A 13,752-nucleotide genomic window follows, 5' to 3' on the forward strand; every position below is an offset into this window, starting at 1 on the left:
GATTGAATGGGGTTTTTATAAAGGCGTGTTCTATGGTACAGTGCTTGGTTACGTAAACCCCCCTTCTGATATTTTGTCTTGGAAGGGGATTTATGGCTATTTGTGAAAAAAAAAAAACCTTGAACTCCTTCCAAGAGTGAACCACTTAGTGCTAGATAGCACACGATGGCAAAATCTCAGTAATTCTCTAAAACATCACATTCATTTCATCCCAGATATCGAATTTCACCAACATATTGCATCGCATTGTTTCTTTTTTACATTTGGAAATATAGACAGCTTCTTTAGGCAGAATGCAAACTATATTTCACGGATTCCGGAAGGTAAAACAGGTGACTCAGAATTTTGCTCATGTCCAAGTATGCAGAGATAGACGTGTGGAAATAAATGGCCAAAGTAGTGAGTAATAGAGCATAATGGTCAGAGAAAAGGCTGTGTTTCATTTTCACAATGTCAGTGTAGGAGGAGCAATAATAATCCTGACGATGATACCATGCCCATATTACTGTTCATATTTGGAACAAATTAAATTAGATTAGATTAGATTCAACTTTATTGTCATTACACATGTACAAGTACAGGGCAACGAAATGTAGTTTAGGTCTAACCAGAAGTGCAATAAGCAGCAAGTGCAGGATACAGTTCAAATAAGTTATATATATACATAAAGTGATATGTGCAAGATAAAGTGATATGTGCAGGAGTAGTATAGTGCAGTGATTGTCAGGAGTGTATGGGGGGGGACAGAGGAGTTCAGCAAGGAAACAGCTCTGGGAAAAAAGCTGTTCCTTAGTCTGCTGGTTCTTGTCCGTGGTAGCCTGAAGCGTCTGCCTGAAGGCAGGAGAGAGAACAGTCTGTGGGCCGGGTGGGAGGAGTCCTTAAGAATCCTGCGAGCGCGACGCAGACAGTGCTTCCTCTGGATTTCCTCAATGGATGGAAGTGGAGTCCCTGTGATGCGCTGGGCAGTTTTCACCACCCGCTGCATCGCCTTACGCTCAGCAACAGTGCAGCTTCCATACCACACTGTGAGACAGCTGGTAAGGATGCTCTCTATTGTAGAGCGGTAGAAGTTCAACAGGATGGTTCTTTTTTAATGTTCTCAAGAAGAAGAGGCGCTGGTGAGCCTTCTTGACCAGGCTGGAGGTGTTAATGCTCCAGGACAGGTCCTCTGAGATGTGGGTCCCCAGGAACTTGAAGGATGTAACAGGCTCCACAGTCATCCCATTGATGTGGATGGGATCATGCGAGCCTCTTCTCTCCCTCCTGATGTCCACAGTGAGCTCCTTGGTCTTGGTGGTGTTTAGGAGAAGATTATTTTCTGTGCACCAAGTGGCCAGATGCTGGACCTCCTCCCTGTAGGCAGTCTCATCGTTGTTGTCGATGAGACCTATTACCGTGGTGTCATCTGCAAACTTAATAATGGAGTTTGATCCATACATAGGTCGGCAGTCATGGGTGAAGTGGGAGTAGAGGAAGGGGCTCAGCACACAGCCCTGTGGTACACCAGTGTTGAGCGTGACAGTAGTGGAGCGGATGTGGCCTGACCTTACATGCTGTGGTCTGCTGGTCAGAAAGTCCATAATCCAGTTGCAAAGTGAGGTGTTGATGTCCAGGGCTCTAAGTTTAGAGATTAGCTTAGAGGGGATGACAGTGTTAAATGCTGAGCTGAAATCAACAAACAGCATCCGTGCATATGTATTTTGCTTGTCCAGGTGTGTGAGTACAGAGTGCAGCGCTATGGAGACTGCATCCTCTGTGCTCCTATTGCTACGGTACGCAAACTGGTGTGGGTCCAGAGTTCATGGGAGAAGGTCCCTCAGATGTGCCAGGACTAACCGCTCGAAGCACTTCATGATTATGGGTGTAAGTGCTACAGGGCGGTAGTCATTCAGGCATGTTGGGCTAGAATGTTTCGGCACTGGTACAATGGAGGTGGATTTGAGGCATGTTGGAACAGCTGCTTGGGCGAGGGACATGTTAAAAATGTCCGTGAATACGCCAGCGAGCTGCTCTGCACATGGTCTAAGTACGCGCCCCGGGATGCCGTCTGGTCCGGCAGCCCTGCGCGCGTTGATCCGGCTCAGTGCAGTGCAAACATCTGAGGAGGTGAATGTGATGGGCGAGTGGTCGGTAGAGGAGGGGATCTTGACAGCAGGTTGCTTGTTGTCTCTTTCAAAGCGAGCATAAAAGTCGTTAAGCTCATTCAGAAAGAGGATATTTGTGGTTGTGAGAACTGAACTAATATTCATTCCAGCAGATTCTTCACCACATCAGGATCTTGCTATTTACCTAGACAACTCGCAGTTCTCTCCTTTTGCAACAGCCCGCAACCTTGGCGTAACAATAGACAACCAGCTCTCCTTCTCAACTCACATCAGCAATCTTTCCCGCTCATGTAGATTCCTTCTCTACAATATCAGACGAATCCGCACTTATCTGTCAACCCAGGCCACCCAACTACTGGTTCAGTCCTTAGTAATCTCACAACTGGACTACTGTAACTCCCTTCTAGCTGATCTACCACTATGTACCATCCGACCTCTTCAACTCATACAAAATGCAGCAGCACGACTGATCTTCAACCTTCCCAAGTTCTCCCACACCACCCCTCTGCTACGTTCCCTACACTGGCTCCCAGTAGCTGCACGCAATACATTCAAAATACTGATGCTGGACTACAAAGCCAAACATGGAGCAGCACCATCCTACCTCACAGCCCTTATTACACCTCGCACTGCACCTCGTATACTCCGAGCCTCCAGTACTGCTCGCCTGGTCCCTCCATCTCTGAAGGTAAAAGGAAGACGCACGTCTAGACTCTTCTCCATCTTGGCCCCTCGGTGGTGGAATGAACTTCCCCTCGAGGTCAGAACAGCTCAGTCACTGAGCACCTTCAAACGACAGCTCAAGACCTTCCTCTTTAAAGAATATTTAGATTAAATTGTAATTTTCTTATTGTCGAACTTGTGTACAGAATCTACAACAGAGTGAATTAAATAGATGTATTCATAGTTGGGGTCCTAGTGAACCGGAATTGATCTCTTCATCGATGGTAACTTGAAAGCACGTTGTAAGTCGCTCTGGATAAGGGCGTCTGCCAAATGCCGTAAATGTAAATGAAATGTAAATGTGAGTTGCTGGGTTTATAGTCTGTAATGGCCTGAATGCCCTGCCACAAGCGTCGAGGATCAGCATTGGAGAAGTATTCCTCTAGCTTTAGTTTGTAGCAGTGCTTGGCCATTTTGATGCCCCTCTTCAGATTTGCCCTGGAAATGCTGTAGGCCTGTGCATCACCCGATCTGAAGGCATTGTTGTGTGCCTTCAGCAGGAGACGCACCTCCTTGTTCATCCAAGGCTTCTGATTTGGGTAATCAGAAGCCTTGGATGACTGTGATGACTGTGAAGTCTGTGAATGCTGTGAATGCTGAAATGAGTGTGAAATGCACAGATTTTGTTGTCAATTACTGGCTGTTGTTTACTTGTTGTTGTTGTTTAAGTCATATTTATTATTATTCTTACCATAACTAGTGGAGGTGGTAGTAGCCTGTCCCTGAGCAAGATACTTAACCCTAAAATTGCTCCGGGGGGGGACTGTCCCTGTAACTACTGTAAGTACTACTAACTACTCTCAACAATCACATCACTTCATAGAACTCCAATACACTCCAGCACTTTCACTTCCACTTTCAATCACCCCCCCCAGAGTTTTTGCACAAACTCTGTTTTTACTCTTGCACAATTTTTTTCACTTTTTCACTGTATACCTTGCTGTTCCACTTATTTTATGTTTTTTGTTAAGACAAAAAAGTGTAATATTTGGTTATGTTTGCAATATTTGAATATCGGTCATCATTGTATACTTATTTGCAATACTGTAGTCTGTAGCAGTCGCCAAAGCATTTCACTGCATATCATACCGTGTATGACTGTATGTGACAAATACAATTTGAATTTGTAAGTCGCTCTGGATAAGGGCGTCTGGTAAGTGATATAAATTAGTCTGTAATGCTGAAATGTGGTCTCTGGTAGCTTTTAGCTTTTTTTATAGTATAGCGCACAGTGAATTACAGTCTTATTACCGTTTACTATTATATATAGCTTATAGTTGTAATGCATGTTCTCGTGTCGAACCCTTACCAACCCGGCCACGAGGGGGCGCTGTAGCCCGCCTTTCTTTACGCGGCAGCGCGGACTACATCAGTCCTTTAAAAAAAGAAAAGAAAAAGAAAATGTACTGACAATCCATGCAGCGAGAAGAACGCTTTTACTGCAAAAAAAAAAATAAAACGGAGAAAGTGGACGACGTATTACTCAAAACCGCAGCCGACACCGACGCGCTTCCATTATCACAGAAACTAACCGTCGGTCGTCACCGTCGTTTCACACTCGTCCGTGTTTAACGATTCGTAATAAAACGATAAAAAAAAAGAGTAAAGAACAGACCCGAACGCGTGTTTTGGGTCCGGGTTAGTCGGAGGGGGCGGGGCCTCCTCTACGCGAACTCGACTCGGCGTTTCCAACTCGGCCGGTTTATAAACGAGCCGCGCCGCCGATTCGGGTTCCGCGTCGCGTTTTCCTCCCGATTTATCTGTTCGGGTGGTGTGTGTGTGGTTTTTTTTTTTTTTTTTTGGTTTTGTAGTTTCCAGTGAAGGTTGTTGCGATGTTTTCTGCCGTGGAAGAGGAGAAGCGCTGCCCCCTCACCGCCTTACGCCATTAAAAGTCATCAACGGGGACACTTTATTATCTTGGCGTTTTCCGGACGCTCTTTTTCTTTTTTTTTTCTTTCTTTCTTTCTTTTTTTTTTTTTTTTTTTTTTTTTGCTGTCGTGTCCATCGGCGGAGCGGCCATGGAGACCGGGATCGAGAGGGAATGCGGCGCGCTCGGCGGACTTTTCCACGCCGTCATCGGCGACATGAAGGTGATTTGGCGACATGTGTCTGTCCCCTCGGCAATAATAACTAGACGGGAGCGCTGATTATAACGCCGGCGAACTTTTACGTCCATTTTTGCGTAAGCCCGTATTTTTAAACATATATATCGTTCTCTGGCGCATATACACACACACACACACACACACACACACACATATATATGTATAATCCTTCATGTGGTCATTTGCATACCCCTCGTATCAAAGAAACGTACACACATATATATATATGTGTGTGTGTGTGTGTGTGAGTGGGTGTTTGTTTGTGTATATTCCTTCATGTGGTCATTTGCATACCCCTCGTATCAAAGATGCCACTATTTTGCCAAAGACCTTTGACCTTTCTGCACTACAACATAACGACCACTATAACGACTGTAAATGGGCTGATTTCTGTCATTTACTGTACCGGCTGCTGAAACGGATTTATTGTCGGGTACGGCCGGTGGCATCGTCACTGTGGCACCGGGTGTCACGGCCACGGAACGTCCTGCTTGAGGTCAGGGGTGGCGGCTCGTTATTCGGGCGTCTGTATGACACAGCAAAAATCGACAACAGCCCAGTCAGTTTGGACGTAGTGTGGCAACAGACGAGTCGCCGTCCCCCCCCCCCGTCCTGTCTCTAGAGTTGCACTGAAAGGCATTTTCGGGTGACATCGATACTAATGAATCCATGCCAGGCATCCCTGGCTCGCTGGGGGGTCGGTACCGCCGGCATACCGGCCAGCTGCTTGACCGGGTTGGGCGGGACGTACGTGCCGGGGACGTCAGCTGTCGCGCCGGGACCCCCGTTCTCTGGCCTGCATTCTCGTCTTGTACGTTCGCGATGGAGACGTTCTAGTATAAACCCCTCTGCTGACGGGAGGCGGCGTGACCCCTTTCTCGGCCCCGCCGGGGTTTCTTAATCTGCTGCTACTGAAAAGCATCTCCCGGTGGCCAGTATGGAGGTACACCGGGACCGGCATATGACTGCAAAGGTCACAGTGCGATAGTTGTGGCGTTAGTAGCCTAGCGGGTAACACACTCGCCGATGAACTTAGAAGTCCCAGGTTCAAACCCCACTTATTACCATTTTGTCTCCCTGAGTGTGGGGGGGGGGGTCTGTCCCTGTAAATACCGTCTTGAGCTCGATACAGAGCAGCACAGCGCACAGTGCACACAGTGAAATTTGTCCTCTGCATTTAACCTGATTCAACATTGCCACACTCAGGCACGACAGTTATCGCCTGGATTTGCTAAAGAGTGCTGAATTCGTTGGGGTGGCTTCGGTGTGCGTTTTTGTGAAAATCCTGGAGGCCCCGGTTCCTGCAGCCAACTGGACGTTACTGGGATTTTTTTTTCTCGTGCGAATAGTTTCAACGCGATGGCGGTCAAGTTATTTTGAATCGGGCTTTTTTTTTTTTTTTTTTTTTGTCCAAAGCCAAGTGTGGTTCAAACGCACCCAACAAAGGGTCCAATAAATTGTAATTGAGCGGTATACATGCGAGTGCGCTGATGTGTTCGCTCAAGTATAGGACAGAGACATTTCAGGTTTCCGTCATCTTTGCAGCTGGATGTCGCCACCCTGGTGCACTAACCGGGCCTGTGGAATTTGCCAGACCACTTGAAGGAAACCATCAGCACATCTGACAATTTTTACTTTTTTTTTTGTAATTTAAACCCCTTTTCAGTGTGCGCCGAGCTGGTTTCTGCCCATATGCACACATAAATATGCATATATTCGTATGTGTGTGTCTTGAACCTGAAGTTTTTTTATTTGCCTTCAGAGCAGTTATCCGGTCTGGGAGGACTTCATCAGCAAAGCGGCGAAGCTCCAGTCCCAACTCAGGTGAGCAGAATTTGACGGTTCAAAGTCATGTTTAATTAAAAGGAGGGATTCTAGGGCCCTATAAAATCCATCATATTTTTCCCTAAATTCCTTTATTTCCCCATTTCAATTGTTTTCTGTTGTAGACATTTTTATTCGCCTCAAAACTGTGAACAAATGCAATATGACGAATCACATTTAATCACCGTTTGCATTTGTGAACCATTTACATGTAAAGAATGTGGTGCATCTTCTTCCTTTTGTAAAATCAAAGTGCTTCACGTTTGAAATCAACTTAAAAACGAAGCGAATATTGTAAACATTGTGGAGACCTGGAATACAAGAAAACGTTCTGAGCTGGAACCGTGATAATAAAACCGCGTTTTGATTTGTGTGCATGATGAAGAGTTTGCCGAACAGCGCAGAGTTTGTGCTGAAACGACGGGGCAAGTGGTCCGGACTCGACACAGACATCCTCTTCGCCATCGCTGACCGCGCATTTACGTTGCGTCGTGTGTGTGTGAACGTCCCGCCTCAACGGCAAAACAATTTTATATATGCAGTGAATTCTATGCAATTCCACATTCTATTTTATTTGTTGGATTCCGCAAGTTCGGCCGCTTCTTCCGCGTCACGGAAATCATGACCGTTCACGCAGGGGTCGTTTATAAAGCTATGGGGGGTCGAGTTGTATTGAAGCATGTTAATTACATGGATAATTACATGTATTATAATACCATATAACCGCTTTATTGAGAGATGCATCAAAATATCTTCACAATATCTTGGACTCTTCTATTGGAATAAAATCCTCCTTTTCCATCGCACATCTTGTTCTGGATTTAAAAAAAAAAACAAACTTCATAAGGTGCACAATTTGAATCGCGGATTGAAGCTTTGATACAGGCGGAGTCTCTGTGTGTCGCCTGTTGTTGAGATCCGAGTTCCGGCAGGGCCGTCACTGCGCGTTGCGTAAACATGGATGGGTGCATGGCCCCACGCCCTCGTACAGAAACCGTCGGCAGATCACCTGACGGCGCCGCCTTGTCATCTCCACGGCAACCGGACCTTTTTGTTTTTGTCAGATACCGTCAGCAGGCCAGGGAAAGGAGCCGGTTCGTTGTTGGTTTTTGGTTGTTGTGTCTTTGATTCCCCCGATGGCAGAACTCCGGCAGATTGTCTGAGTCGACAACATGCTTGTGTTGGGCTGTTATCTCCGGCCTTGTGGGCGCGGGTGAAGGTGGAAAGCGCTCGGGGTGCCTCGCCGGGGTCTTGATTCGATGCGTGATTCGGTGCGCGAGGTGGGCCGGCCGGGCACCGAGCCGTTTGGGACGGACCCTTTCATTTCCACACCCCCCCCCGTGGCTCTGCAGGTCCGTAATTATGGTCTTCTGGTCGGGTTTCTGAACTCCACATTTCTATCAAAATCAGGAATCAAAGTGGGCGGGAAAAAAAAAACCGAAGCTTTTCTGAAGCCGGGCTGGTGGTGCCTCTCCCAGCGAGATGAAGAAAACTTCAACCAGCGGCCATTTTTAGACACACATGTGACTCTAATAAACCTTCCTGGTCCCGACAGAAAACGTGAAAATGAGGCTGTTTTTGGTTTTTTTCCCGTGGCGAGGCATGGTCTGGATCTTAATTAGAAGCGTACGCTTCACCTCAGATGAAATTAAAGGTAACGTAATTTAAAAATGTTATCCTTGATGGCACAGTGGTACCCAGTGACTTTGAATGAGATCAGGTTGAAAATGAGAATAACGTGAAATAACGTCGAATGTTTTCCTCGTCCAACTACTTTACTTTACTTGGCAGACGGCAGCAGTTCTCGTTCGGTTTCTATAGATTTTGAGTTACAATACTAAGAGCCCTGATAAGGCCGAACTTGTGTGTCAGCAGTGTGTGTGTGTGTTAGATTTCGTCTGAAATACTTTTTGAATAAGCGGGTTTTCACCTGCTTCTTAAAGGTGGCGGTCGTCTCGGCTAGTCGGATGGAGCCGGGCAAGTTGTTCCACCGGCCAGGGACAACAAAGGAGAACAGAGCCGATTGGGATCCCGTGAAGAGGGAATTTTCAGTCTCATTTCATTTGCCGATCTGAGAGGGCGTGTAGCCAGCTAGTGTTGATGTAGGAGGGCGCGGTTCCATTTACAGCCCTGTAGGCAAGCATCAAGGACTTGAACTCAATGCGAGCAGCTACCGGGAGCCAGTGGAGGGAGGTAAGAAGAGGTGTAACATGGGTGTATTTTGGCTGATTGAAGATGAGACGGGCTGCCATATTTTGGACCATCAACTTAGCACTGCAATATTACTCTGGAGGCTGAGAACCGTACGAGTTAAAAGTCCCCGAAGTTCACTTTGATCCAGTCCCTCAGTGAGATTCCCGCAGGACGCGCCTTTTGTGTGTCTGTAGCTTTAAATGCTAATGAGGAGGAGCGAGGCGGGACGAGGAGGAGGGCGGCCTGTAGACGTTGAGCGGGCATTCGCGGAAATGACGTCGTCAACACCGTTCACCAACCAAGATGTCTGGTGCGGACAGGAAGTCATGTCCACGTCTTTCCAGAAGAAAATAAAACGGGATTTAAAAATACATTTGTGCTCATTTTTTACATTTTTTTTAGGGGCGGGAAATTCTCTGGGCGGAGACGGGAGGTGACCTTTCCCCTTATGACCATCTGAGCTGTCGCTCATGACCAAAGCACACTTACCGCCATTTAGCCACTGCAGGACCACAGACAGGCCGGGGGAACTCGTATTAATATTAAATCATCTCACAGAGTGACAGTTTCATGATGGGGGACCTTTAATTACTTTAAAATGCTTCTGATAATAAAAATTACGGAATAAATATTCAAAGTTTTTTTTTTTTTAGTTGCATCTTTGCAGGTTTGTTCTTCAATTCGTTTAATAATTTATCCATCAATCAGCTTGTCATTCTGCCTGTCTAATCTTGAGCCTCCCCTTCAACCACGTGGGGTCACGTGACCCCCGTCTGGCCCACACTTTCCCTGGCGGCGGTGAAAACACACGCCTGTCTTCATCAGACATTCCAGACAGAAATAACTCAGATGTTCATAAGCAATCGAAGCCATTTTTGTTTTCCGCTTTCAAGTCTTTCTCTCTCTGTTCTTAACGGCACGACCACATGTCTGTCGTTACGGTGATGACGGTAAAAGCTCTGATCTTCTGCCGGGTCATTAGAGCCATTAAACCTGCATCAGAGAAGCACGGCTGCCGGCGGTGACCCAGTCCGACCCCTCGTTCTGCTGCCTCTCGGTTCTCCTGGCCGAGGATCAGTGGGACAGTAGGAAGTGTGCGGCATTCGGCGGCATCCTTCGGTACATGAACTGTGCGTTTACAGGGCTTTTCAACAAAGGTTGGTGTGGTCGTAGCCTAGCGATTAACACACTCGCCCGTGAACCAGAAGACCCAGGTTCAAACCCCGCTTACTACCATTGTGTCCCTGAGCAAGACACTTAACCCCGAGTTGTCTCCAGGGGGGGACTGTCCCTGTAACTACTGATTGTAGGTCGCTCTGGATAAGGGCGTCTGGTAAATGCTGTAAAAGTTCAGCCAATCGAACCCCAAAACACGCCCCTGGAACCTGTTCCTGCAGGTTTGAGGAACTCTGTACTTTTTTATGATAAAAGGACAATCCATAATTTTTTTTCATAATATGAACTAATTCGTCGATTATGTGTATATATATTTTTAGAACCACAGTGGCGGCAGTTGCGGCTTTCCTGGATGCCTTCCAGAAAGTGGCTGACCTGGCGACGAGTTCTCGAGGTGAGTGGACCCGATGGCGCACTGAAGTAGTCCCAGACTCTGTGGTGGTGGACGTGAATGACATAATTCAATTCTTCACTCTCTGCTATATAAAACGTTGGTGTCTGTTCACTGAATCACGGAATGAATAAGCAGCGTGACACGCAAAGCAGAAATAATAAAAAGGCCCCGTTGCTGTGAAAATATGTTATCCCGCCATGTTCATGCACTGTAGGAACTGTCGAATTTTTTTTTATTCTGTCTGACGGGAAGCCTCCCTCAGGGCCGGGACGGGCCGGAGCACGTCTAGCCGAATGGGCTGTAGGAAAAGTGGGTGAAAGGCGAACAGACGTACGGCCGGGCACCAAGGTTGTTGTGCACATTTAAGCCTCAACACTGTGTCCAAGTTAATCTTGTAATTGACACGTCACGATGCAGACGTGGACGATTCTGCATTGATGCCGTGCGGAACGTAACCGTTTACAGTACAGGCCAAAAGTTTGGACACATCTTCTCATTCAACGTGTTTTCTTTATTTTCGTGACCATTTACGTTGGTAGATTCTCACTGAAGGCACCAAAACTATGAATGAACACATGTGGTGTTATGTACTTAACAAAAAAAGGTGAAATAACTGAAAACATGTTTTATATTCAAAAACATGCGAACACCGCAGAGAAGGTGAACGCGACGTTGGGCGTTATGTTAACGAGAGATTACGCTTCTCCATGATTCCGCGTCATACTGGTCTGGTTGTACGCGAGAACGTTGCGCAACGTTTTGCTCTGGTTCACTTGACTTCGTTTTCTTTGCTTTGGGTTGGCAAAGTTTGCTAAAAAAAAAGTAGCTAATTTTGGCACCTACTCTTGCTGCGTAAGGCCTGCGGTAAATTGCACCCTGTTTTGCCGGAAGGATAGTTGACTTTTTAATGCAACGACTGGTTGCATCAGTAGCCCAGTGAGTAGTGGCCTAGTGGGTAACACACTCGCCTATGAACCAGAAGAGCCAGGTTCAAATCCCGCTTACCGCCATAGTGTCCCCGAGCAAGACGCTTGCACCAGGGGGACAGTCCCTGTCGCTACTGGTTGTAAGACGCTGTGGATAAGGGCGTCTGGTAAATGGAATAAATGTAAATGTATTTGATAGAATTAGTACTACTGCTCGGTACGTTCCATACGTTGAATTATGTGTTGGCTAGTTTTGTGCTGGTTATTTCTAGAACGGGACACATGTACCCGATTTAGTCTGTCCGCTTCACCTTTAACCCTGAGACGCAGAACGTCTGGCCAGGACCACGTTTTCCTTTTTTTTTTTTGCACACTTCGGTGCCAGCGCCATGAGCGTTGGCGGCCGCCGAGAATGTGAGCGCGCCGCCGGGCCGCAGCGCCTTTTGTTGGTTTGAGCCGCAGCTGTCAACGCTGAGTTTGGCATTAATGGAACTGCGCGTTTTAACAAAGGGCCAGTTTCCAGCGAGAGACCTTCCACTTAAGCTGCTAAGAATGTGCGAGCGAGTTCTGGCACAATGTGGTTTTTGTTTTATACACCCGCTCTGTTCGTTTAACCATATCTCGTGGATCTCTGCCCATAATGGCCGCCTTCCTAGCCCGTTCATAATTTTTCCACAGAGGTTGGGAACGTCCAATCTGATCTCTCGTCCGGCTGATGGCCTGCGCTTAATGGTGGCCATTTGCTGGGTGCCCAAGTTCCGCCTCACTTCCTGTTTTCCCCATTAATGCAGCGTGTGGCTGGCTGCAGTGGCGCTATTTATCCAGGAAAAACATTCATTTAGGCCAAACACCAGAGAATATATCCACCCATATATATATGGGTGGATATATTCTCTGGTGTTTGGCCTAAATGAATGTTTTTCCTGGATAAATAGCGCCACTGCAGCCAGCCACACGCTGCATTAATGGGGAAAACAGGAAGTGAGGTAATCAGACATGCTTCAATTCTTGGGACACTGCAAACACCGTAGATAACCGGACAAAAACCAAATGGCATCCACCCATCTATCCATCCATCCATCCATCAAAAAAAAAAAAAAAATATATATATATATATATATATATATATATATATATTTTTTTTTTTTTTTTTTTTTTTTTTTTTTTTTATTTTTTTTTTTTTTTTTGATGGATGGATGGATGGATAGATGGGTGGATGCCATTTGGTTTTTGTCCGGTTATCTACGGTGTTTGCAGTGTCCCAAGAATTGAAGCATGTCTGATTAAATTGAAAATATTATAATTTTCTAAAAGTTGTTCTGGGAAATCATCCCTAAAACAGAGATCAACCAAGACCACAGTTTTTGACCCTGTTTGGTTGTTAAATCTGCTATGTTTACGTTAGCATGTATGAAAATACATGATTTTGTGTTCTGTGCTCTGGCTCTAGCTCTGTGTTCTGTGTAAAAGTCCTCTGTTGTCCCATCGCTTCCCAAGCAGTCGCTGAACAGCAGCGCGAGGCTCTCCTGGCAGGCCGAGTCGGAGCGCTTCCCTCCCTGCGCACTCGTTCGTCACCCGGGGAGTGTCTCCTGGGCGTGTTCCCGCTCACAGCTCAGCGTGGGCCCGCCACTGAAAAAGCCTTTTGTTATCGGGGGGTAACCCCTCCTCTAACTATATAAGAAAAATATGCACACACACACATACAGTACAGGCCAAAAGTTTGGACACTTCACTTTCACATTCAATGTGTTTTCTTTATTTTCACGACCATTTACGTTGGTAGATTCTCACTGAAGGCATCAAAACTATGAATGAACACATGTGGAGTTATGTACTTAACAAAAAAAGGTGAAATAACTGAAAACATGTTTTATATTCTAGTTTCTTTGCTCTGATTACTGCTTTACACACTCTTGGCATTCTCTCGATGAGCTTCAAGAGGTCGTCACCTGAAATGCTTCTCCAACAGTCTTGAAGGAGTTCCCAGAGGTGTTTAGCACTTGTTGGTCCAGCTCACCCCAAACCATCTGGATTGGCTTCAGGTCCGGTGACTGTGGAGACCAGGTCTCCACTTTTTGTTAAGTACATAACTCCACATGTGTTCATTTATAGTTTTGATGCCTTCAGTGAGAATCTACCAACGTAAATGGTCATGAAAGTAAAGAAAAATATCTGTGTGTGTGTGTGTGTGTGTGTGTGTGTGTGTGTGTGTGTGTGTGTGTGTGTGTGTGTGTGTATATATATATATATATATATATATTTAGAAAGAACTGCTAGCTATCTGTATTTTTTAGAGGAGGAACTAA

The 13,752-nt window shown here is 46.2% G+C and overlaps 1 protein-coding gene across 8 annotated transcripts in view; it reads left to right on the forward strand.

The window, feature by feature from the left end:
* The first annotated feature begins 4,820 nt into the window (after positions 1-4,820).
* LOC114793501 (protein MTSS 1-like) overlaps positions 4,821-13,752 on the forward strand; it is a 30,790-nt gene continuing 21,858 nt past the window's right edge. For 2 of the 8 annotated variants that reach the window (XM_028985324.1, XM_028985330.1), the window contains exons 1-3: positions 4,822-4,918; positions 6,696-6,757; positions 10,447-10,520. In XM_028985324.1, coding sequence (XP_028841157.1) covers positions 4,847-4,918; positions 6,696-6,757; positions 10,447-10,520 — 208 coding nt within the window. In that variant the 5' untranslated portion in view covers positions 4,822-4,846. Of the gene's footprint in view, positions 5,011-6,695; positions 6,758-10,446; positions 10,521-13,752 lie in introns of all 8 variants that reach the window. The other 6 variants (XM_028985329.1, XM_028985322.1, XM_028985321.1 and 3 more) reach the window with 4 other exon arrangements.

This window comes from Denticeps clupeoides, chromosome 7, assembly GCF_900700375.1.
Source record: "Denticeps clupeoides chromosome 7, fDenClu1.1, whole genome shotgun sequence".
Classification (NCBI taxonomy): domain Eukaryota; kingdom Metazoa; phylum Chordata; class Actinopteri; order Clupeiformes; family Denticipitidae; genus Denticeps; species Denticeps clupeoides.